Source organism: Moschus berezovskii, chromosome 8 (genome assembly GCF_049115385.1).
Source record: "Moschus berezovskii isolate FMDL1 chromosome 8, NW_MosBer_1.0, whole genome shotgun sequence".
In the NCBI taxonomy this organism is placed as follows: Eukaryota; Metazoa; Chordata; class Mammalia; order Artiodactyla; family Moschidae; genus Moschus; species Moschus berezovskii.
In genome coordinates, this window is record NC_142467.1 from 1,781,297 (window position 1) to 1,807,957 (window position 26,661).

Genomic DNA, 26,661 nt, shown 5'->3' on the forward strand with positions numbered 1-26,661 from the left:
TCCCTCCCATCAGGAAGCTTACACAAGGCTCTTAGCCTCCTCCATCAGAGCTCAGACAGAAGAAGCAAGAAGAACCACAATCCCACAGTGACTAAAACAAAATCACCATGAAAAAGAAGAAAATTATGTCCCAGATGAAGGGACAAGACAAAAACCCCAGAAAAATAACTAAATGAAATAGAAACCTTCCAGAAAAAGAATTTGGAATAATGATAGTGAATATAATTCAGGATCTCAGAAAAAGAATGGAGGCAAAGATTGAGAAGATGCAAATAGTGTACAGCAAAGACCTACAATAAACATGTTCTGGGTGGACTCTGGAAGTCGGTGATGGACAGGGAGGCCTGGCGTGCTGCAGTTCATGGGGTCGCAAAGAATCGGACATGACTGAGTGACTGAACTGAACTGAAAGAACTGCAAGAACTAAAGAACAAACACAGAATGGTGGAAATCACTGCTGCAGAACAGAATACAGAAAAAAAATGAAAAGAAATGGAGACAGTCTAAGAGACTTCCGAACAACATTTAATGCACCAAAATTCACATTATAGGGATCCCAGAAGGAGGAGAGAGAAAGAAAGGGCCTGAGAAAATATTTGAAGAGATAATAGTTGAAAACTTCCCTAATATGGCAATCAACCAAATCCAGGAAGCACAGAGAGTCCCAGGCAGGATAAACCCAAGGAAAAACACAACAAGATACATAGTAATCAAACTGACAAAACTTAGAGACAGAAATAAAATATTAAAAGCAACAAGAGAAAAATGACAACACACAAGGGAACTCCCAACAGGATACCAGCTGATTTCTCAACACAAACTCTACAAGACAGAAGGGAATGGCATGACATATTTAAAGTGATGAAAGGGAAGAACCTACAACGAAGAATACTCTACCCAGCAAGACTCTCCCTCAGATTTGATGGAGAAATCAAAAGCATTCTAGACAAGCAAAGTTAAGAGAATTCAGCATCCTCAAACCAGCTTTACAACAAATGCTAAAGGAACTTCTCTAGGCAGAAAACAAGACAAAGAAAGGCCCTACCGACAGAAAATAAATTCAAAACAACTAAGAAAAAGGTAATAGGTTCATGCGTGCATGCATGCTAAGTGGCTTCAGTTGTGTCCAATTCTGTGTGCCCCTATGGACCGTGTCTCACCAGGCTCCTCTGTCCATGGGATTCTCCAGGCAAGAATACTGGAGTGGGTTGCCGTGCCCTCCTCCAGGGGATCTTCCCGACCCAGGGATCGAATTCTGGTCTACATATCAATAATCACCTTAAATGCAAACAGAGTAAATGAACCAACCAGATGAAAACACGTGTATGTGGCATTTCCACTTACCACATCACTGCTTGACCTCCTAAATTGCATGTAGTTCTTTTATGTCATTAATCAAGTTCCCATTATACCTTACAGTTGTAATCTATACAATTTTTTGTATTTTTTTCTGGCTATTGATGGTGAAAACTAATAAACATCATTTACTATTGTGATGATGTAACTGTTACTCACTTAATATCACTGTATCACGATTGGTCAAATGAAAAATCATAGAATTCTGTATCACCAAAACTACCATTTAACAGAAAAACCTGTAACCTTCTGTGAAATCTAGATGCATAGCAGAATTGTTTCGATATTTTTTAAAATACAAATGCCCAGGTATTGCTTTTTGGCCGGAGATCCAGATGCGTTTCTGATGAGCAGTCACGTTTAAAAGCGACCAGAGGTGTGAGGACCCCGCACTTTCCTCTGGCTTGTCTCGCCTTTTCTATCTCACAGTCGGTGCTTCCGCTTCACGGAGTTTATCTTTTCCAATTTCTCCATCAATTTTGGTTTTTTTTAAAGTTCTTTCTCATGCCTTTATCAAGCATATTAGAAAAGCTTTTGTATACATATATATATAAATAGTATGTATATATTTTAGAAAACTTATGAATCTTTGCCTAACTAAAAAGTTTATAACATTTTGATTCCACTTGTTTGAATTAGTATGAATAGAATGCTAGATTTCTAATTTTAAAAAACAAATATGCAATAAGCAACAAAGGTTTTCTGTATAACACACAGAACTACAGTCAGTATCTACCTATAATAAAAAATAATTTCACAAATAACATGTGTGTATAACTGAATCACACACACAAAAAAAGAATTCTACTTTCTGAAATTTAGTTATGTCTACCTTTTTGCCAGCTTTTCTAAATATCCTCCGTTCCGTTCCGTTCCGTCGCTCAGTCGTGTCCGACTCTATGCGACCCCGTGGACTGTAGCCTACCAGGCTTCTCCGTTCATGGGATTCTCCAGGCAAGAATACTGGAGTGGGTTACCGTTTCCTTCTCCAGGGGATCTTCCCGACCCAGGGATCAAACCCGGGTCTCCCACATTGGCGGCAGAAGCTTTAACCTCTGAGCCACCAGGGAAGCCCTCTAAATATCCTATGCACATCTAAAAACAATGTATTAAATACAAAACATTCAGTGTATTTGTGTTCAGTTCAGTTCAGTTCAGTCGCTCAGTCGTGTCCGACTCTCCGCGACCCCACGAATCACAGCACGCCAGGCCTCCCTGTCCATCACCAACTCCCGGAGTACACTCAAACTCATGTCCACAGAGTCGGTGATGCCATCCAGCCATCTCATTCTCCGTCGTCCCCTTCTCCTCCCGCCCCCAACCTTATTTGTGTAGGATATGATTAATATAAATTAATTAAATAGCTGAATATGGTGACTGCAGCCATGAAATTAAAAGATACTTACTCCTTGGAACGAAAGTTATTACCAACCTAGACAGCATATTAAAAAGCAGAGACATTACTTTGCCAACAAAGGTCCATCTAGTCAAGGCTATGGTTTTTTTCAGTGGTCATGTATGGATGTGAGAGTTGAACTATGAAGAAAGTTGAGCACCAAAGAATTGATGCTTTTGAACTGTGGTGTTGGAGAAGACTCTTGCGAGTCACTTGGACTGCAAGGAGATCCAATCAGTCCATCCTAAAGGAGATGAGTCCTGGGTGTTCATTGGAAGGACTGATGTTGAGGCTTAAACTCCAATAATTTGGCCACCTGATGCAAAGAACTGACTCATTTGAAAAGACCCTGATGCTGAGAAAGACTGAAGGCAGGAGTAGGGGACGACAGAGGATGAGATGGTTGGATGGCATCACCGACTCGATGGCCATGAGTTTGAGTAAACTCGGGAATTGGTGATGGACAAAGAGGCCTGGCATGCTGCAGTCCAGGGGGTCGTAAAGAGCTGGACAGGACTAAGTGACTGAACTTTACTAGCGTGTGAGATGAGTGCAACTGTGCGGTAGTTTGAGCATTTTTTGGCATTGCCTTTCTTTGGGATTGGAATGAAGACTGACCTTTTCCAGTCCTGTGGCCACTGCTGAGTTTTCCAAATTTGCTGGCATATTGAGCGCAGCACTTTCACAGCATCATCTTTCAGGATTTGAAATAGCTCAACTGGAATTCCATCACCTCTAATAGCTTTGCTCGTAGTGATGCTTTCTAAGGCCCCCTTGACTTCACATGCCAAGATGTCTGGCTCTCGGTGGGTGATCACACCATCGTGATTATCTTGGTCGTGAAGATCTTTTTTGTACAGTTCTTCTGTGTATTCTTGCCACCTCTTCTTAATATCTTCTGCTTCTGTTAGGTCCATACCATTTCTGTCCTTTATCGAGCCCATCTTTGCATGAATGTTCCCTTGGTATCTCTTAATTTTCTTGAAGAGATCTCTAGTCTTTCCCATTCTGTTGTTTTCCTCTATTTCTTTGCATTGATCACTGAGGAAGGCTTTCTTATCTCTCCCTGCTATTCTTTGGAACTCTGCATTCAGATGCTTATATCTTTCCTTTTCTCCTTTGCTTTTCGCTTCTCTTCTTTTCACAGCTATTTGTAAGGCCTCCTCTGACAGCCATTTCACTTTTTTGCATTTCTTTTCCATGGGGATGGTCTTGGTCGCTGTCTCCTGTACAATGTCACGAACCTCCGTCCAGAGTTCATCAGGCACTCTATCAGATCTAGTCCCTTAAATCTATTTCTCACTTCCACTGTATAATCATAAGGGATTTGATTTAGGTCATATCTGAATGGTCTAGTGGTTTTCCTGACTTTCTTCAATTTCAGTCTGAATTTGGCAATAAGGAGTTCATGATCTGAGCCACAGTCAGCTCCTGGTATTGATTTTGCTAACTGTATAGAGCTTCTCCATCTTTGGCTGCAAAGAATATAATCAATCTGATTTCGGTGTTGACCATCTGGTGATGTCCATATGTAGAGTCTTCTCTTGTGTTGCTGAAAGAGGGTGTTTGCTATGACCAGTGCTTTCTCTTGGCAAAACTCTATTAGCCTTTGCCCTGCTTCATTCTGTGCTCCAAGGCCAAATTTGCCTGTTACTCCGGGTGTTTCTTCACTTCCTACTTTTGCATTCATGTCCTCCTGAAAAGGACATCTTTTTTGGGTGTTAGTTCTAAAAGGTCTTGTAGGTTTTCATAAAATTGTTCAACTTTGGCTTCTTCAGCATTACTGGTTGGGGCATAGGCTTGGATCACCGTGATATTGAATGGTTTGCCTTCGAAACGAACAGAGACCATTCTGTCGTTTTGAGATTGCATCCAAGTACTACATTTTGGACTGTTTTGTTGACCATGATGGCTACTCCATTTCTTCTAAGGGATTCCTGCCCACAGTAGTAGATATAATAGTCATCTTAGTTAAATTCACCCATTCCAGTCCATTTTAGCTCGCTGACTCCTAGAATGTCTACGTTCACTCTTGCCATCTCCTGTTTGACCACTTCCAATTTGCCTTGCTTCATGGACCTAACATTCCAGGTTCCTATGCAATATTGCTCTTTACAGCACCGGACCTTGCTTCTATCACCAGTCACATCCACCACTGGGTATTGGTTTTGCTTTGGCTCCATCCCTTCATTCTTTCTGGAGTTATTTCTCCACTGAGTTCCAGTAGCATACTGGGCACCTACTGACCTGGGGAATTCCTCATTCACTATCCTATCATTTTGCTTTTTCATACTGTTCATGGGGATGGAACCAGAGATCATTTGCCAACATCTGCTGGATCATGGAAAAAGCAAGGGAGTTCCAGAAAAACATCTATTTCTGCTTCACTGACTATTTCAAAGCCTTTGACCGTGTGGATCACAACAAACTGTGGAAAATTCTGAAAGAGATGGGAATACCAGACCACCTGACCTGCCTCTTGAGAAACCTGTATGCAGGTCACGAAGCAACAGTTAGAACTGGACATGGAACAATGGACTGGTTCCAAATAGGAAAAGGTGTACGTCAAGGCTGTATATTGTCACCTTGCTTATTTAACTTATATGCAGAGTACATCATGAGGAACACTGGGCTGGAAGAAGCACAAGCTGGAATCAAGATTGCCGGGAGAAATATCAATAACCTCAGATATGCAGATGACACCACCCTATGACCCTTGATGAAAGTGAAAGAGGAGAGTGAAAAAGTTGGCTTGAAGCTCACCATTCGGAAAACTAAGATCATGGCATCTGGTCCCATCACTTCATGGGAAATAGATGGGGAAACAGTGTCAAACTTTATTTTTGTGGCTCCAAAATCACTGCAGATGCTGATTGCGGCCATGAAATTAAAAGATGCTTACTCCTTGGAAGGAAAGTTATGACTAACCTAGACAGCACATTAAAAAGCAGAGAGATTATTTTGCCAACCTAGGTCCATCTAGTCAAGGCTATGGTTTTTCCAGTGGTCATGTATGGATGTAAGAGTTGGACTATGAAGAAAGCTGATCGCCGAAGAATTGATGTTTTTGAATTGTGGTGCTGGAGAAGACTCTTGAAAGTCCCTTGGACTGCAAGGAGATCCAACCAGTCCATTCTAAAGGAGATCAGTCCTGGTTGTTCAATGGAAGGACTGATGCTAAAGCTGAAACTCCAATATTTTGGTCACCTCATGCGAAGAGTTGACTCATTGGAAAAGACTGATGCTGGGAGGGATTGGGGGCAGGAGGAGAAGGGGATGACAGAGAATGAGATGGCTGGATGGCATCACCAACTCGATGGAGGTGAGTTTGAGTGAACTCCAGGAGCTGGTAATGGACAGGGAGGCCTGGCATGCTGTGATTCATGGGGTCGCAAAGAGTCAGACACGACTGAGCGACTGAACTGAACTGAATTAAATATAAATCAATTATATTTAAATTATTAATGACATCATTCAAGATGCTCCTATTCTTATTTTTTCTGCACTTGATATTCTCAGGGAAATGTTAATTATCTCATGATGAGTATATATTTTTCTTTTCCCTCATATTTCTTCTGATTTCTCTGTTATATATTTGTTTCTTTATTGTTAAGGTGTCTAATGATTTATGTCATCTATCTTCTTTGTGAATTGTACCTTCTAGCATTAAAATATTCATCTTTGTTTCATTTAAAAAAAAGAATCCAGGGTGGAGGAAGGTCTCTGTAAATAAATGCAAAAGTGTAAAGAAAATAAAATAATATTACCTAGACAGGAAAAAATACACAAATAAATAAAAGATAGAAGTTACTTGAAATCCAAAATATAATATCTCAAAATTAAAATCCAATAATTACTACCTGAAAGTAGCATTAAATATTACTGGGCAGCAAACTAAAAATACTAGAAATAAAAACAGGATCAAGCTAAAAATTCAAAAATAAACCCTTTGTAAGAAAGGAAATCAATCAGAAAAACGAATAGCCTGATAGATCATAAAGAGAATGAGAATATCTCTTACTAAATGAAAATGGCAAAACTGATCATGTTTAGGGAAATATATATCAATTTCTTTTAAATAACTGTACAACTAATTTTTTAAATACAGCTCTGACTAAACCAAAAAAAAGTAAAATAGGTGAAATTTACTTTGATGATATATTTTAACCCATATATTCAAAATATTACCATCCCAATACATAATCAAAATAAAATCAGCCAGATGTTTTACATTCCTCTTTTCACACTGAATCTTCAACACTGTGTGTGGATATCAGGGCACATCTCAAGGCAGACTTGCCCCACTTGACTTGCTCCTTAACCACAGGTGGGCAGCACCCTTCACACTGGACAGCTCTGGAACTTGTCCTTTCCCCTCTCACACAGGCACAGTAGTAAAAAGAAGGCACCATCACACGGTGTGAAACTTCTGTATAACAGACACACAGGAAGACTAGGGCTTTTCTTGTATTCTCTAAAGGAAGGCGGAAAATCTCTGCCAAGATTTACACTTCTGAAGGTCTTCAACTAATACAGAAAATGAAGCCTAAACGCACACAGAAAAGGCCCCAGTCACACAGTATACAAGAAAGGAAAACTAAGAAAAGCAGAGAATTACAGAATTTCACCACTAAAAAGAACATCAATGATCATGTGACCAATTAAATGATTTTACAAAAATAGAAACTGTAAACCAAAGAATTTAGCAAATATAAACAGGTACCAAATAAAATCTATAAAGACAAAAACCAATCAAAGCCCAGTGATTATTAATGAATGCATACGTCACCTGCACATCTGAACGCTGACTTCCGCTTTGTGAGGCAAACAGACAGTCTCCAGGGTCAACTGTGAGGGACAAGCGTTTCGACGGCAGCAGAGGAGGGTCAGCACCGTGGCTGAGATTGCCTTTTGAGTTTTTCGTACCGTCCTCCACAGATTCACTCAAATTGATGACTGAGTCTCTAATGTTTGAGATGATTTCATTATTCTCAGCTAGCAAACGTTCCAAATGGTCTATTTTTTCTTGCAACATTGAAAGCTGGCCCTATAATAAAAAAGAAAAAGACAGCTATATGAAACTCTAAGATAGTTCTACTGAGACAGACAACATTTTTTTTAAACTATGTGCCTGACAAAGAGGGTAGCCACTCACCCTTCACTTTTCTCTTTTATAAGTGGGGTCGTTGAATGCATGAGCAGCTGGCAGGGTTAAAAACCAGTGCACAGCAGAAAACCTTCTCCATGGCTGCAACCTTTGTGTTCAGTCAGTCAGTTCAGTTCAGTTCAGGCGCTCAGTCGTGTCCGACTCTCCACGACCCCATGAATCACAGCACGCCAGGCCTCCCTGTCCATCACCAACTCCCAGATTTCACTCAAACTCACGTCCACAGAGTCGGTGATGCCATCCAGCCATCTCATTCTCGGTCGTCCCCTTCTCCTCCCGCCCCCAGTCCTTCCCAGCATCAGAGTCTTTTCCAGTGAGTCAACTCGTCGCATGAGGTGGCCACAGTATTGGAGTTTCAGCTTCAGCATCAGTCCCTCCAATGAACACCCAGGACTGATCTCCTTTAGCATGGACTGGTTGGATCTCCTCGCAGTCCAAGGGCCTCTGTGCGGTCATAGTTTAACATGTGCAAAACACAGACCAAAGATATTCGGGCCTATATTTCCTGTCCCCCAAACCCAGTCCTGAAAGACCTTCAGGACTCTAAAATCACGAAGTACACTACCATATTATATTCAGGTATGAAATTTTAAATTTAGGTACAAATGACTCCAGTTACTTAAAAGAACAAAAAGAGTATGAACTGGAAAACGACCATTCCATTTCTATCAGTAAAACACTAGTGAACAATCCTAAATAAGAACTACCATCAACAGAAAAATCTAGTCAACTCTTTTAGTTAGCTATATTGTGAAAAAGACTGGCATGAACCTTCCCCCAGCAACTGCACTGTAGGTCACTTGGACTGCTTCTACTATACCGTGTACTTCTGCTTCTTTTAATTGACCCTCACATGTAGAGGCTTGCCACCTCTAAACACGAACTTCCCTTTACAGAATAGCCCTCAGCCTCTACCTGTGGGAGGCTGCTCTTTCTGTCACACATGTCTAAGTAAAGGGGCTTCTCCGGTGGCTCAGTCAGTCAAGAACTCACACAGTGCAGGACACTGCCTGCACTGCGACAGACCAGGGTTCACCCCAGGGTTGGGGACTCCCAGGAGGAGGAAATGGCAATCCACTTCGGTCACAGTCTTTGGCTTGTGCACTCTGACATCCTGGGTCCCGAGACACAGCACTTAGCGCTTGTCACACAGCTCTCGACGCTTCTTCCACGCAACAAGAATGCTTAGTGAACGCCCTCTGCACAGGCATAGTGCTACATGCTGGAGAGACAGAGGAGCATTAGATACGGCTCCCTACACTGAACAAACAAGCTGACATTGTACCCCCGCCACAGCAAGAGCCTGCCCCATGACCGCAAAAACCTCCACATTAAGGTTTAACAAAATAAACACAGAGAAGGCAAAATAAATCTGTACACCCAGAAACAAAATTTCTCTCACCAGTAAATAACAGAAAGAAAGAAAGGAGAAAAGAAAAAAACATCTACATGTCCCAAAGTGAAGGACTGGCCAGACAATATAACTAACAGTATGAATAGTTTTTAGTCACTAAAAACTTAGAAATACAACTTTTTTAAAAAATTCAGAAGCCATTTTCAGGAGATAGAGTGATGAAAACACAGTTTTAAAACTGTATGTATGACATGATTACTCACCTTTTTAATAAAAGACACATACAGAAATAAATAAGCAGGGTGACAATATATAGCCTTGATGTACTCCTTTTCCTATTTGAAACCAGTCTGTTGATCCATGTCCAGTTCTAACTGTTGCTTCTTGACCTGCATATAGGTTTCTCAAGAGGCAGATCAGGTGGTCTGGTCTGCAGATGGTGACTGCAGCCATGAAATAAAAAGATGCTTACTCCCTGGAAGGAAAGTTATGACCAACCTAGATAGCATATTAAAAAGCAGAGACATTACTTGGCTAACAAAGGTCTCTCTAGTCAAGGCTATGGTTTTTCCAGTAGTCGTATGGATGTGAGAGTTGGACTATAAAGAAAGCTGAGCACCAAAGAGTTGATGCTTTTGAACTGTGGTGTTGGAGAAGATTCTTGAGAGTCCCTTATACTGCAAGGAGATCCAACCAGTCCATCCTAAAGGAGATCAGTCCTGGGTGTTCATTGGAAGGACTGATGCTGAAGCTGAAACTCCAATACTTTGGCCACCTGGTGCAAAGAGCTGACTCATATGAAAAGACCCTGATGCTGCGAAAGATTGAAGGCAGGAGGAGCAGGGGATGACAGAGGATGAGATGACTGGATGGCATCACCGACTCAATGGACATGAGTTTGAGTTAACTCTGGGAGTTGGTGATGGACAGGGAGGGCTGGCATGCTGCAGTCCATGGGGTCACAAAGAGTCGGACACGACTGAGCGACTGAACTGAACTGACATACAGAAAGCTGTCATCAAGATGGTAAAAACTGGTTACAGGTATTTATACTTTCTTTAGTCTGTTATGAGTGGTTGTGGATTTTATAATGGGGAAGCCAAGAGAAAGAATAATTCTAGTACCAAGTATTGGCCAGTTCAACAAAAGGAGGGGAAAAAAAATCAACAGAGTGCTATCTACCAAGAGAAGGCCACTGCAGCAAACTGTGTGAGAGCTCACAGAAGTCTGAAGGAACCAAGGGAAATGTTTCAGAATAAGAAAAGAGTAAACAAAAGGAGAAGCAAACCAGCAGGCAAGGACCTTCACAGGCAGGGCAGAGACCACGCTGGGGAGGAGTGTCTGGAGCTCTGCCTGCGGAGAGACGAGGAGCATGAGATGGCAGCAGAGCCCCCAAGCCTGGGAGGCGCCCTCACGGCCTCCCCACGCAGACGCAGGCTGGGGCGGGCGGCGGGGCTGCTCTGCCGCATCCAACCCTTGCGACCCCATGCACTGAACCCCGCCAGGTTCCTCTGTCCATGGGCTTCCCCAGGCAAGAACACTGCAGCGGGTTGCCATTTCCGCCTTGAGGGGATCTTCCTGACCCAGGGACTGAACCCTGGTCTATCACATCGCATGCAGTCTCTTGCATTGCCCGTGGATTCTCTACTGACTGAGCCACCAGGGGAGCCCCTCTACTTAGACATATTGGACAGAAATAGCCCCCTACAGGTCAGAACTGTAGCCCTTTAAGGCAGCAGGCACCTCTAGGGTGGGGTGCCATGTCTCCACAAGGGAGAATTCAAGCCTATTCATCAGTGTAGAGAGAAGCAGGAAGTGCAAGGTCTTAGCAAAGAACTCACCCTGCAGGACAAGCCCCACTTCTCCTAGTGAAAAGAGAGAGAGACTATGGATCAATCCTTGACTAGAAACAGCAAAGCAAAGGAAACCTGATGGGCAGGTGCAGGACTAGGGCAGGGGCCAAAGAGAAGCTAGCTGAACCGTGGAGGCTGAAGGTCAGCGGTTGCGCAACTTACAGAACAAACCTTTAGAGACAACGTCCATATTGGCTGACTGGTTCTCTGTGGAAAGGTCAAAGGCAATCCCTTGGCATAACCCAAAGTCCACCCGAGGAAGCTAAAGATATTTCAGAGTTAGGTATATAGTTGTCTAATCTATATATATTTTCCTAAATGGACCAACAAAGGTCTGTCTAGTCAAGGCTCTGGTTTTTCCAGTGGTCATGTATGGATGTGAGAGTTGGACTGTGAAGAAAGCTGAGCACCAAAGAATTGATGCTTTTGAACTGTGGTGTTGGAGAAGACTCTTGAGAGTCCCTTAGACAGCAAGGAGATCCAAGCAGTCCATCCTAAAGGAGATCAGTCCTGAATACTCATAAGAAGGACTGATGCTGAAGCTTAAACTCCAATACTTTGGCCATCTGATGCAAAGAACTGACTCTGGAAAAGCCCCTGATGCTGGGAAAGATTGAAGGTGGGAGGAGAAGGGGACAACAGAGGATGAGATGGTTGGATGGCATCACCAACTCAATGGACATGAGTTTGAGTAAACTCTGGGAGCTGGTGATGGATAGGGAGGCCTGGCGTACATGACTGAGGGACTGAACTGAACTGAAAGGCACTAACTATCAAAGGCTGTCTGAAATACGGAAAAATTTTTCTTCACTCATCATCACAATACCCCAGACTTAGGTTTTTTGAAATCACTTCTGATGAGTTCTGATGAATATTTCCAGCACCAAAGACACAAGCCTACTTCAGTGATACTTACAATTTCTGCCACAGCAGGTAACAACAGTAAATCAAGTTCCTCTGATTCCAAGCAGAATTAGAACATGTTGACTTGTCTGGCCTGCAGTAAAAGCTGCTGCTGCTGCTAAGTCGCTTCAGTCGTGTCCAACTCTGTGCGACCCCATAGACAGCAGCCCACCAGGCTCCCCCCAACACCCATAAAATAAAACCTTAGTCTAAAATACCACCATTCCAGAGCTTTTAAAGATGCCATGTGTTTTACCAGACACATGGCATAAATTAATTTATGGATGCTATGTTTCTCCAGATCTTTTTGTACTTTCAGGAAAAGATAATTTTGGAGTCATGCACATTGCAAAGTTACTTGCAGCTTAAAAGAACACACTGAAAAAGAGTTAATTAGGTTCCTTTTGGAACTTAATCCACTGTGGCCCCAGTCTCATAACCCACGGATGAGTGTACTATGCAAAATAAACATTACAGGTGATTGGTGTTCCATGAAAAAGGATCCAGCAGGCACTTAAGATGACTTTTAAGTTCACTGTAGCTTTAAAGATACAATGAATGATCAGTACCTGGAATTCTGTGCTGAATAATAAGTCCATAGAGAAAATCATGGCCTGGAGATATGTTAGCATAATGGTCTAGTGAGAATCATTTTTTAAACTATATTATGCAGTAGAATAAAGTCTTGCTCTAAACAGCTAAACTTCCTGAAATACACAGACTCCCATAAGTGAATTCTGCACACATGTCAGACAAGAGTGATATGGCTGTAAAAAGATACACAGGCAGTCTGCATTAAAGTAACAGAAATCATAGACAATGTCTCAATTATGCTGACAAGTCAAAGACCACCGATAGTAATACTGAAAAAGGCAATTTTCTGTAAGGCAAGAAAATCACTTGTGAGAAAACCACTTTATTCTTTGATTTGCTAATCAGTTCTAAAGGAAGGCCACAGTGTTGCGCTGCCACGGAGTGGGAAAGAAGGTCACGATACTTGATTTATTTTGCTTTGGGTGAAAGAGAATAACTGAGTAAAGGGGAAAAAAAAATCACTGATAGCAAAGGCCTCTGAGAGAAGATTCAGACCCTGCTACCAGCAAATCAGGATCAGCACTCACACTGTGCTGGGAACAGAATCAATCCATGCACATCTGCCGCTGAATTTAAAAAGTCATCGTGCAGTTATCTGCCCCATCGAAGCCGCTCTCCGTTGGGACTGGCGTCACTACGGCCACTGGTGCATGCTGTATCTGCACATCTTTCTCCCTCCTGTCACAGCTGAAAAGAAAACCTGCCCTCCCCTCTCTGCTTCAAAGGCCAGCACTCCCCTGGTGAGCTCTACCCATCTCTCAATGGCTCAAAGGTATTCTTTTTGGCTAAATTCCGTCAACACTGCTTCATCAAATTCCCCTTCTAAAGGCAACGCCTCCTCAATAGTATAACATTACATTAGGTCAAAGAATATGAAATTACCATTCTCTTAAACTGGAAATAGTCAAATGTCACCAGTTTCTCAGGGTTCAACTTAACACTACAACCCACCCAAAAATCCACCTCTGGTGTTTCCCTCAGCCCCGCCATTCCCTTCGAGGGTCCTACCCGTTACCAGAAACACCAGTCCGTGTGGCCCTGCAGAGCGAGGCCACACGATACTGAACACTGGCGTCTGGAACAGAGGCAGGCTCATGACACAGCTACGCGGTGAGAGGAGCCCCAAGTTACTGAAAGTCTCAGCACAGCCCGCTTCCAGAAAGGTGCAGGAGGGACGCGGTTAGCTGATACAAAGTTCGGGGTGCGAGATCCTTTGTCCTAGAGGTCAGCTCATGGGCAGGTAACCAGGGTCCTGTAATCTCTCTCTAAGGGATGCTTTTCTCTGTCCTCGCAAGAGAGGGCGAGTCCGGGTCCCGGCTAAGAGGCGGGGTCTCAGCAGCGGCCCCCTCAGGGCAGGGCCAGGGCCCAGACCCTGCCCCGGCCATCTGAGGACCAGGCTCGGCGGGCGCCGGGACGGCGGGCCCAGGGGCGCAGGCTGCGGCCCTGCACACGGCCGCTGCTGCCGGCTGGCAGAGGTGCGCGCGGGGAGGGTCCCCGCCGCCCCCAGGCCTGGGCCGAGGGGAGACGGGAGCCCTCGGACGCGCGCCCCGGGGGAAAGGGGGCTCCCTCTGACCTCGCTCTCTGCCCGAGGACCAGCCTCTGCACAGCGGGAGCACCGAGCTCCCTCACGGACTGCTGGCGTGTGGGAGGGGCCCACCCGGACAGACGGCGAAGCAGGACCTCCGAGGGGCCGCGAGCCCTGCCTGCTCCTGCCGGGGGCGGAGGGTAAGCGCGCAGGGCAGTGGCTGCGCTACCGGCCGCCCGGGGCTGCCCTCCCTTACTGTCCAAACAGCTGCCTAACGGGTCCCCTTGATCCACAGCTTCAGCCACGCCTCGTAAGAGGGAACACCTTTACTCAATCCAGTGGTAGTTCCTCATCGTACTTTAAAAAAAAAATTAAACACCTCACACTAGACTCAAGAAGGACCTGCATGTCTCCCTCCCCACCTCGTCTTTCTCTCCAACTTCAGTTCAGTTCAGTCACTCAGTCGCGTCCGACTCTGCGACCCCATGAACAGCAGCACGCCAGGCCTCCCTGTCCATCACCAATTCTCCGGAGTTCACTCAAACTCATGCCCATCAAGTCGGTGATGCCATCCAGCCATCTCATCCTCTGTCGTCCCCTTCTCCTCCTGCCTTCAATCTTTCCCAGGGTCAGGGTCTTTTCAGATGAGTCAACTCGTCGCATGAGATGGCCAAAGTACTGGAGCTTCAGCTTTAGCATCAATCCTTCCAATGAACACCCAGGACTGATCTGCTTTAGAATGGACTGGTTGGATCTCCTTGCAGTCCAAGGGACTCTCAAGAGTCTTCTCCAGCACCACAGTTCAAAAGCATCAATTCTTTGGCGATCAGCCTTCTTCACAGTCCAACTCTCACATCCATACATGACCACGGGAAAAACCATAGCCTTGACTAGACGGACCTTAGTTGACAAAGTAATGTCTCTGCTTTTTAATATGCTGTCTAGGTTGGTCATAACTTTTCTTCCAAGGAGCAAGCGTCTTTTAATTTCATGGCTGCAGTCAGCATCTGCAGTGATTTTGGAGCCCAGAAAAATAAAGTCTGCCACTGTTCCCACTGTTTCCCCATCTACTTGCCATGCAGTGACGGGACCGGATGCCGTGATCGTAGTTTTATGAGTGCTGAGCTGTAAGCCAGCTTCTTCACTCTCCTCTTTCGCTTTCATCAGGAGGCTCTAGTTCTTCGCTTTCTGCTTAGCCACACCCTTCTCGAACTGTGCTGTGCTGCTCTTAGACGCTCAGTCCTGTCCGACTCTTTGCGACCCCGTGGGCTATAGCCTCCAGATTCCTCTGTCTGTGGGGTTCTCCAGGCAAGAATACTGGAGTTGCCATGCCCTCCTCCAGGTGGTCTTCCTGCTCCAGGGATTGCACCCAGGTCTCCCACGCTGCAGGCGGATTCTTTACTGTCTGAGCCCCCAGGGAAGCCCACACCCGTGTCTCATCTCAGCCCTAAACCAGCCCCTCCCACCTCATCCAGATCGTGTACAGGTTCTCTCTTTAAACAGCGCTTCGTCCCTTCTCAAATGTTCCCTCTGCATGGTCTTCTCCGGTCATCCTCTCTAAAATAGGCCTCCTCATGTTATACTTCATGTCAGCTTATTTGTTTGCTTCTTCCGTAGTATTTCTGCCTATTTTATTCATGTATTTTCCCCATCTTCCTCATTAAGTGAATCACTATGTTTAGAACACGCACTACAGCTGTTTTACTCACCATTGTACCCACTGCATTCTGATGCCAAGCACAATGCCTGGCACGAAACAGAACTGAAAATATTTGCTTAAAAAAAAAAGTGTGCAACATTTTTTTCTAACACAAAGAAGCAGTAACTGTCATTTTGTGGCACACACACCTATAGTACAAATACGAATAAAAATGAAACTAACTGTTTTTAAAGAAAGAAAAAATCTTCACTGTAACCCGAAATGTAGGTAAGAAAAGAATGAGGAGTCCTAAATAACAGGATGTTCTTTATGGACTGTCTGGGAAATGAAAGAGAAACTGATCCATACTCAGCCACAGGGTGACCATCATGACCTTGTGAGTAGAGCAAAAACTGTGGTCTGGATTCTGTACAGTCCTATCAAGTGTTTTCAGGTTTCACAACCGTCAGTAACTGTGACTCAGCGCGCTATGATTTTCAGCTGACGAGGGTGACTGGGGGCGTTTGAATACAGAACCCTGAGACAATTCTAGAATCCTTCCTACCATGTTAGTGATATGAAATCTTCATGCAACCAAATCAAACTTGTAATTAAGGGCACTCTAGAGGGAATACTATTACATGCACATAACCAGCATTCTGAAGAATAAAGGGTGACCCCACTGTATGCTATGTGCACACCTGATGCTTCATCCCCTTTAAATCTAATTTTGTTAGAGTCAGCTATCACTCCATCACATCGGGATTTTTCTGCATTTGGATTCTGTCACTAAAGTGCCCTTTGTGTAGTGAGTGTTGTAGGGTGAACAGGCTCCAACAGTGACCATCAAGACTCATTGAAAAGGCTGCTCAACAGTACAAACCCCTGGGATCCACCCTAGAATCTCATGTAGGGGCCCCAGAAACTGCAGTGTTGATGCTCCACGGTGACTCTGGTGATTATTTAGGTTTGGAACCTGTGGCTCCGAAGTCACGCATCTCAGTGAGACAGCAGGGGCCCCAGCCTCCAGAGTCTAACGCCTGATATTCTGAGGTGGAGCTGACACAGTAATAACAAAGGGTACAAGATGTGTGAGGCGCCCGCATCACCCCGAACCTGACCCCCCAGCCTCGGTCAGTGGAAAACTGTCTTCCACAAAACCAGCCCCTGGTGCCAAAAAGGTCGGAGGCTGCCGCCTAAGAGGAGGCAGCAAACAGTCAACCATTTGGCAAGTCATCCCTCAACTGCCCACAGGCTGACGTGAATTCATAGAGCGGCACCTGCTGATGATCCCTTCAAACCGGAGATTAACTCTCACCCAGCTCACGTTCCCGTGGCAGGAGATCACATCTGTATTTTTAACAGCAGCAAATAATGATTACCTTTATTTTTAATGATTCCTTTTACCAAATAAAGGTAAAACCAGTTTCGCTGAAAAGTTAAAGTACATGGGTTCTGGATCACACTATTTGGGTTCTAATCCTAGTTTCAGCACTTACCAGCACTGTGACCTTGAGATAGTAGCTTAACTTTCGGAAGCCTCAGTTTCATTACAGGCAAAATGTGGTGCTAATACCCACTGCTTGCAACGGTTATAAATGAATTAGTGCTGAGTCTGCCACCAAGGGGAAGGGCTTCCCTGGTGGCTCAGACAGTAACGAATCTGCCTGCAATGCAGGAGACGCAAGAGACACGGGTTTGATCCCTGGGTCAGGAAGATTCCCTAGAGAAGGGAACGGCTACCCATTCTACTATTCTGGCCTGGAGAACCCCAGGGACAGAGGGGTCTGGCGGGCCACAGTCCATGGGGTCACAGAGAGTCAGACACAACTGAGTGACCAACACTTTTCACTTTCGCCACAAAGTTAACACCCAAGAAGGCATCCCTGCTGCTACTGCTGCTGTAGGAAAGGTCTGGCTTTCTAAAATTACACTGACGGGAACAGCAGCTGTAATTAAGAGCAGACACTAAACCAAGCCAGATGAGTGGTACCAAAACAGCAGCATGGAAGCCACTCACCTCCATCTTCCTACAAAGATAACAATTAGACAGTTATCCACAAACAAAATTGTTCTGGGAGAGCTCTGGAGGCTACTCACAGAATTTCAGCAACACAGTGGGACGAAAACCCTCGAGAACAGCACCCACGGAGAGAAGGAGGGCAGCGCCACTGTGCCGGCCTCAGCCGCCCCCACGCTGGCGCCGCGCGAGCCCAGAGGGGGCCCCGCCGCTGGGAAAGGGACGCAGGGGGCGGGGCCAGCGTCCGCAGTGCTCCGGGGCACTGCACCGAGAGACAGGGGACAGCGGCCCCGCGGGCAGGCACGGAGCCGGGGTGGGAGCGGCCCCGAGGCCCGTCTCCCGAAGGCGGCCGCTGCCGCCCCAAAGGAGCCCACAGCCAGCACGGCAGCCCGGGACCCCGCAGACCCCACCAGTTCCCGCCCGCAGGCAGGCACGCTCCCTGACACCAGCCCCCCGAGCGCCTTCCTGCACTGCCCACCCAGCCTCTCTGGAGCCTGGGAGCCACACCAGCAGCCGCTTCAGGCCTCTGCGGTGGCCAGCCAGGCACTGCAAGATGCCGCCAACCTGATGCCCATCAGCAGCCTCCACTGCCTCCGCACACGACCCTGTGCAGCCCGGGAAGGCAGGCCTGCCTGCAGCCAGGCCCTACAGCGGCGTGTCGGCCAGGATGAGGTCCCGTCTGCTGTCACTGCAGGCACTGCTGTGCCCGCCGGCACAGACTTGCCAGCTGTCACCTGTGCGACACCTGACTACCTGTCCCCAGGGCTCCGCTGCATGCCCACGGTGGGACTGAGCCGCCACCAGAACACACCAACAAATGGGACACCTGCAACCACCTGCACACCCACAGCTGGCTCTAGCTCCACTGCCCGCCTTGGAGCCCCACAGCTAGATGCACGTCTGCAACCAGCCCGGCCACCACCCTGATCCCTGCAGCTGGCCCCCACAGCCAGATGTGTGCACACCCCCATGATGGCCATCATGCCATATGGTCTGATGCATAGCTGCTGAACCCAGGAGGGCCCCTGAGGACTCGCAGCCCTGGAGCCCTCTGCAAACACCTGTAGCACTTGCCAGAAACGACACACATCAACGCTACGGAATGCAGGGGCCTGAGCCAAAAGACATCACACTACCCCCAAAGCTGATGCAGCCACGCATGGCTGCATTGAAACCCTGACCCACCAGACCTGGGGTCACAGCACGCTCCAGCATGCCCCACGCACAGGGGAGAGGCTTCACGTACTGAAGTCACGCCATGAAGTTTGGGAGAGGACACTGCTTCTTCAAATGTAGGTACCTTTACTAGGCTACAGGGAACACAAGAATCAGGGAAACATGATTCCACCAAAGGAATACAGAAAACCCCTAGTAACTAGTCCCAAACAAAAGAAGATACAGGAATTGCCCAACAAATAATTCAAAATACTTGTTTAAAAGGTGCTCAGAGTTACAAGAGAACACAGATAAGCAATATAAGAATATCAGAAACACAATATGACAACAAAATGAGAAGTTCAATGAAGAGAAGGAAAATACTTACAAGACCCAAACAAGAAATTCTGAGTTGAAGAATACAATGACCAACAGAAGTTCTAATATCAGACTTGATCAAGCAGAAAAAAGAACATGTGAGCTCAAAGACAGATCAATTGAAATCATCCCATCAGAGCAGAAAAAAGAAAAAGGAATGAGAAAGAATTTTAAAAGCCTACATGTTCTGTGGTATACCAGTAAAAAAACCCCGTCTGCAAATTATTGGAGTTTCAGAAGGAGTACAATGCAGAAACCCTACTGAATGAAATAACAGCAGAGAACTTTCCTAAACTAAAGAGAGATTTGGATATCAGGTTCATGAAGCTAATAGGTCACCAAATAAACTTAAAGAGATCCACACCAAGACACAGTATAATAAAATTGACAAAACCCAAAGACAAAGAAAAATCTAAAAAGCTGGAAAAGAAAAAAAAAAATGCTGTAAATTTTAGGGGACTCCCCCATTAGGCTACTGATGGACTTCTAAGCAGGAATCTTAGAATCCTTACAGGCCAGGAGAGAATGGGATGAGAAATGTAAAGTGCTGAAAGAAGAATAATCCCAAACAAGGATACCTTACCTGGCAGAGCTGCCTTTCAGAAACCGAGAGGAGAGAAAGACTCTCCCAGACAGAAGTTACAGGAACTTATTACCACAACACCTGTCTTACCAGAAATACCTTACCACAATACCTTACCTGGCAGAGCTGTCTTTCAGAAATCAAAAGGAGATAAAGACTCTCCCAGACAGAAGTTACAGGAACTTATTACCACAATACCTGTTTTACCAGAAATGCTGGAAAAAAGTATGCAAGCTGAAAACATACTTATTAGTAACACGAAAACATAGAAAATGCAAAACACACTGGTAAAGAGAAGTATATAGTCAAATTCAGAATACTCTCATACTGTAATATGGTAGCCTGTAGTGTTACCTCTAACTAAAAAAAAAAAAAAGTTAAAAAACAAGAGCAATAAAATAACTATTGGCTACAGTAATTTGGAAGTGGTTATACAATATAAAAAGACGTATATCATGATATCAAAACATCAAAGGGGGAGGAAAAGGGTAAAAGTTTTTGTCTGTGATCTAAGTTAAGTTGTTATCATGGTAAAATAGACTGTTATAACTACAGAATAGCAAGGAGAGGTAAGAAAGCCTTCCTCAGCGATCAATGCAAAGAAATAGAGGAAAACAATAGAATGGGAAAGATTAGAGATCTCTTCAAGAAAATTAGAGATACCAAGGGAACATTTCATGCAAAGATGGGCTCGATAAAGGACAGAAATGGTATGGACCTAACAGAAGCAGAAGATATTAAGAAGAGGTGGCAAGAATACACAGAAGAACTGTACAAAAAAGATGAAAATCACTATGGTGTGATCACTCACCTAGAGCCAGACATCCTGGAATGTGAAGTCAAGTGGGCCTTAGGAAGCATCAATACGAACAAAGCTAGTGAAGGTGATGGAATTCCAGGTGAGCTATTTCAAATCCTGAAAGATGATGCTGTGAAAGTGCTGCACTCAATATGCCAGCAAATTTGGAAAACTCAGCAGTGGCCACAGGACTGGAAAAGGTCAGTTTTCATTCCAATCCCAAAGAAAGGCAATGCCAAAGAATGCTCAAACTACCGCACAATTGCATTCATCTCATACACTAGTAAAGTCATGCTTAAAATTCTCCAAGCCAGGCTTCAACAATACATAAACCATGAACTTCCAGATGTTCAAGCTGGTTTTAGAAAAGGCAGAGGAACCAGAGATCAAATTGCCAACATCCATTGGATCATCAAAAGGCAAGAGAGTTCCAGAAAAACATCTATTTCTGCTTCATTGATTATGCCAAAGCCTTTGACTGTGTGGATCACAATAAGATGTGGAAAATTCTGAAAGAGATGGGAATAACAGACCACCTGACCTGCCTCCTGAGAAACCTGTATGCAGGTCAGGAAGCAACAGTTAGAACTAGACTTGGAACAACAGACTGGTTCCAAATAGGAAAAGGAGTATGTCAAGGCTGTATATTGTCACACTGCTTATTTAACTTCTATGTAGAGTACATCATGAGGAATACTCGGCTGGAGGAAGCACAAGCTGGAATCAAGATTGCCAGGAGAAATATCAATAACCTTAGACATGCAGATGACACCACCCTTATGGCAGAAAATGAAGAGGAACTAAAAAGCCTCTTGATGAAAGTGAAAGAGAGTGAAAAAGTTGGCTTAGAGCTCAACATTCAAAAAACTAAGATCATGGCGTCTGTTCCCATCACTTCATGGCAAATAGGTGGGGAAACAATGGAAACAGTGTCAGACTTTATTTTTTTGGGCTCCAAAATCACTGCAGATGCTGATTTCAGCCAAAATTAAAAGACGCTTGCTCCTTGGAAGGAAAGTTATGACCAACCTAGACAGCACATTAAAAAGCAGAGACATTACTTTGCCAACCAAGGTCTGTCTAGTCAAGGCTACGGTTTTTCCAGTGTTCATGTATGGATGTGAGAGTTGGACTATAGCTGAGCACCAAAGAATTGATGCTTTGGAACTGTGGTGTTGGAGAAGACTCTTGAGAACTGCAAGGAGATCCAACCAGTCCATCCTAAAGGAGATCAGTCCTGAGTGTTCATTGGTAGGACTGATGTTGAAGCTGAAACTCCAATACTTTGGCCACCTGATGTGAAGAGCTGACTCATTTGAAAAGACCCTGATGCTGGGAAAGATTGAGGGCAGGAGGAGAAGGGGACAACAGATGGCATCACCGACTTGATGGACATGGGTTTGAGTGAACTCCGGAAGTTGGTGATGGACAGGAAGGCCTGGGGTCGCAAAGAGTCAGCCACGACTGAGGGAATGAACTGAACTGACTGAACTACAGAATGTTTCATGTGAGCCAAATCCTCATGTTAACCACAAAGCAAAATGCTACAGCAGATTCACAAAAGATAAAGAGAATCAAAGCATAATGCTACAGAAAATCAAGTTACAAAGTAAGAAAGCAGGAGAGGAATAAAGAACCAGGGAACTACAAAACAGCCAGATAACAAAACGACATTAGTAAGCTCTTACCAATTAGTAATTACTCTAAATGGAAATGGATTGAATTTGCCGATAAAAAAACAGAGTGGCTGGATGGACAAAAAGCAAGACCCAGACATTACTTTGCCAACCAAGGTCCGTCTAGTCAAGGCTATGGTTTTTCCAGTGGTCATGTATGGATGTGAGAGTTGGACTGTGAAGAAAGCTGATAGCCGAAGAACTGATGCTTTTGAACTGTGGTGCTGGAGAAGACTCTTGAGAGTCCCTTGGACTGCAAGGAGATCCAACCAGTCCATTCTAAAGGAGATCAGTCCTGGGTGTTCACTGGAAGGACTGATGCTAAAGCTGAAACTGCAATACTTTGGCCACCTCATGCAACGAGTTGACTCACTGGAAGACAGTCTGATGCTAGGAGGTATTGGAGGCGGGAGGAGACAGGGACGACAGAGAATGAGATGGCTGGATGGCATCACCGACTCGATGGACATGAGTTTGAGTGAACTCCGGGAGTCGGTGATGGACAGGGAGGCCCGGCATGCTGTGATTCATGGGGTCACGGAGTCGGACACGACTGAGCGACTGAACTGAACTATATACTGCCTGCACAACACTTAGTCCCGCTTTAAGGAGGCACACAGATTTAAAGTGAAGGGGTAGAAAAAAGACATTCAGGAGAATTCCCTGGTGGTCCTATGGTTTGGACTCAGTGATTTCACTGCCAGGACCCAGGTTGGATCCGTGGCTGGGGAAGTATGATCCCACAAGCTATGCTGCTGCTGCTAAGTCGCTTCAGCCATGTCCAACTCTGTGCAACCCCATAGATGGCAGCCCACCAGGCTCCCCCATCCCTGGGATTCTCCAGGCAAGAATACTGGAGAATACTGGTTTGCCATTTTCTTCTCCAATGCAGGAAAGTGAAAATTGAAAATGAAGTTGCTCAGTCGTGTCCGACTCTTAGCGACCCCATGGACAGCAGCCTACCAGGCTCCTCCGTCCATGGGATTTTCCAGGCAAGAGTACTGGAGTGGGGTGCCATTGCCGTCTCTGACAAGCTGTGCAACTCTGTCAAATAAATGAATAAATAAATAAACTAGCCATTTTTAAAAAAAAAAAGACATTCTGTACAAATAAAAACCAAAACTGAAATATAATTCTATCAGACAAAATAGACTTTCTAAGCCAAAAATGGTAAAAAGAAACAAAAAAGTCACTATATATTGATAGAGTAATCAATTAGTCAACAAGATACGATGATCTTAAATATATATGTGCCCAACATTGGAGCACCAAAATAGATTAAGAAATTATTAACAGACCCAAAGGAAAAACAGACAATACAGTAATAGTAGGAGACTTTAAAGTTCAAGCTTGAGTGCCAATATACACTGGATCATCGAAAAAGCAAGAGAGTTCCAGAAAAACATCTATTTCTGCGTTATTGACTACACCAAAGCCTTTGACTGTGTGGATCACAACAAACTGGGGAAAAATCTTAAAGAGATGGGAACACCAGACCACCTGACCTGCCTCCTGAGAAATCTGTATGCAGATCAAAAAGCAAGTTAGAACTGGACATGGAACAACAGACTGGTTCCAAATAGGAAAAGGAGTACGTCAAGGCTGTATATTGTCACCCTGCTTATTTAACTTCTATGCAGAGGACATCATGAGGAATGCTGGGCTGGATGAAGCAGAAGCTGGAACAAAGATTGCCAGGAGAAATATCAATAACCTCAGATATGCAGATGACACTACCCTTATGGCAGAAAGTGAAGAGGAACTCAAAAGCCTCTTGATGAAAGTGAAAGAGGAGAGTGAAAAGGTTGGCTTGAAGCTCAACATTCAGAAAACTAAGATCATGGCATCTGGTCCCATCACTGCATAGGATATAGATGGGGAAACAATGGGAACAGTGTCAGACTTTATTTTTGGGGGCTCCAAAATCACTGTGGATGATGATTGCAGCCATGAAATTAAAAGACGCTTGTTGCTTGGAAGGAAAGCTATGATCAACCTAGACAGCGTATTAAAAAGCAGAGACATTAATTACTTTGCCAACAAAGATCCGTCTAGTCAAAGGTATGGTTTTTCCTGTAGTCATGTATGCATGTGAGAGTTGGACTGTGAAGAAAGCCGATCGCCGAAGAATTGATGCTTTTGAACTGTGGTGCTGGAGAAGACTCTTGAGAGTCCCTTGGACTGCAGGGAGATCCATCCAGTGCATTCTAAAGGAGATCAATCCTGGGTGTTCATTGGAAGGACTGACGTTGAAGCTGAAACTCCAATACTTTGGCCACCTGATGGGAAGGGCTGACTCATTTGAAAAGACCCTGATTGAGGGCAGGAGGAGAAGGACATGACAGAGGATGCGATGGTTGAGTGGCATCACTGACTCGACGGACGTGAGGTTTGAGCAAGCTCCGGGAGTTGGTGGTGGACAGGGCGGCCTGGCGCGCTGCCATTCGTGGGTCACAAAGGGTCGGACACGCGTGAGCGACTACACAACAAGGCAGCCGGCAGCGCTGACCCACAGGGAGCTCGGCGAGCACCCTCCCCCGCAGCGTGAGGGGTCTGCCGAATGCGCACGCAGAGCTGCAGGGCTGGGGGCCCAAGGCGCTGAGAGCTCGGGCCACGGAGCAAGGAAGGCGAGGCCATGTGGCTTCATCGGCTACTGTCCCGGGGGCTGTTGTGACCTAACAAGATCATACATTATCTTTACATAAAGGAGGCGGGAAAAGACATGGTTAAAATATTTCACCAGGAAAGAAGCACCCATATCACCGCTGTGGACGCTTTGGGATCAAAGAACAAAAAGCATTTTAAAGCTCCTCTGGAACTGCAGTGCAGCAGTGCAGTAAGAGGTGGCTGCAGTTTGCCAGGGAAACACCAGGGTAACCAGGGCCAAGGAGGCCGAGGTGAAGGAACGTGAGAGGCTCTGCCAGGACAAATGAGCGGGGTGGGGGGACCAGGAAAGAGAGAAAAGCGGCCCGGGAACTGAGAGGGTGGGGCGGCATCCTGAGAAAACAGGACACGCTGGGGAGGGACAGAGTGGGGAAAGGTTCCATCCTGGGGGCCATCAGCCAGCTCAACGGGGGTGTCACACAGACACGCACGTCTGAACGGCAGGAGAATGTGTAAACCTGAGTGGTCGGTACCAGTGTGAATTTAAAGCAGTGGGGACAAATGGGATTACTCAGAGAGAGTGCACAGATCTGCCTTCTATCATTTTGTAAAAGGCTCACCAGGCAATTCTCACACATCCCCAGTTAAGAACCACCGCACTGAAGTTAAATATAGGAACGGTGATTTGGTAAAAGAGAGTGCATATTCCCAGCAGGGTTGTCACCGTCACCACCACAGCCCAAGGCAGTTAGCTGCTGTTCAACTATTCAGAAAAACCCTCCTATTTAGTCAGATCTCAGGCTCTTAACAGGGAAGCATTTTGGTTTGACTCAATGACCAGTCATCCCTTAGGATGTGCACTGCTGAGGCCAGAAAGAGTGTGAGCTAAAGCTGTGGCCACAATTATGTCTGTAACTCTATCAACAAGCCTCAAACCAATTACTAAGGACCTCTCAGTGATTTCCCAAGCCTAGAGCTTAGATGCCTGAAGCTCTTCCAAGGTACCGTCTTTGTGCTTCTACTTGTCCATCCAAGGAAATAAACACCCTCATGATGTGAGCACAAAGAATACTTAATTACATACTACCCTGTCCAAACACAGGGGCCAAGGCACTCTCGTCCCCGGAAATCATCCCTCATACATCACGCACCTGCCGAGGCACAATAGTCACGAAGGCTACGTGCTGGAGCACCGAGTCCCTCTGAAGGGGCGAGCTGGGACTCCACGTCCACCAGCCCTTACCTCCTGCAGGGGGCCCAAAAGAGTCATGGTCCAATGTGGACGACCACTCTGCAGCTGCTGGAATCCCTGCAAAGGGTCCAGCCCGACCCAGAAAAACAGCAGGCCCCATCCTTGTGATCCCATCCTCCCCACCTCCAAAAGCACGGTCAGCACCCCAGTTGCCAGCAGCACTCTGCAGGCTCTAGGACACAGCCCTCCTTCCGCTCTGTGGGCTTCCAGTGTTCACTGAGATCAGAACCCAGACATCCCCACCCACACTAACCCAACGCAGCTACACAGAAACCACCTCCTGTTGAGGCAACATTTTAGGCACCAAGGCACCGTATAAAGTGAAATTCTGCAAAACAGGTATCTTTTTAAAGATGATTATGAGAACGAGGGCTTGCAGATAGCACAAAATGTTTCCGCTGTAAAAT

General features: G+C 45.4%; 1 protein-coding gene across 2 annotated transcripts in view; it reads right to left on the bottom strand.

Annotated features, from left to right (window-relative positions):
• MAN2A1 (mannosidase alpha class 2A member 1) overlaps positions 1-26,661 on the bottom strand; it is a 205,422-nt gene that overhangs the window by 162,751 nt on the left and 16,010 nt on the right. Inside the window, exons 1-2 of one of the 2 annotated variants that reach the window (XM_088838425.1) lie at positions 7,908-8,050; positions 7,542-7,799 (exon numbers count right to left, since the gene is read on the bottom strand). In XM_088838425.1, coding sequence (XP_088694551.1) covers positions 7,542-7,787 — 246 coding nt within the window. In that variant the 5' untranslated portion in view covers positions 7,788-7,799; positions 7,908-8,050. Of the gene's footprint in view, positions 1-7,541; positions 7,800-7,907; positions 8,051-26,661 lie in introns of those variants that run through there. The other variant, XM_055430247.2, reaches the window with a different exon arrangement.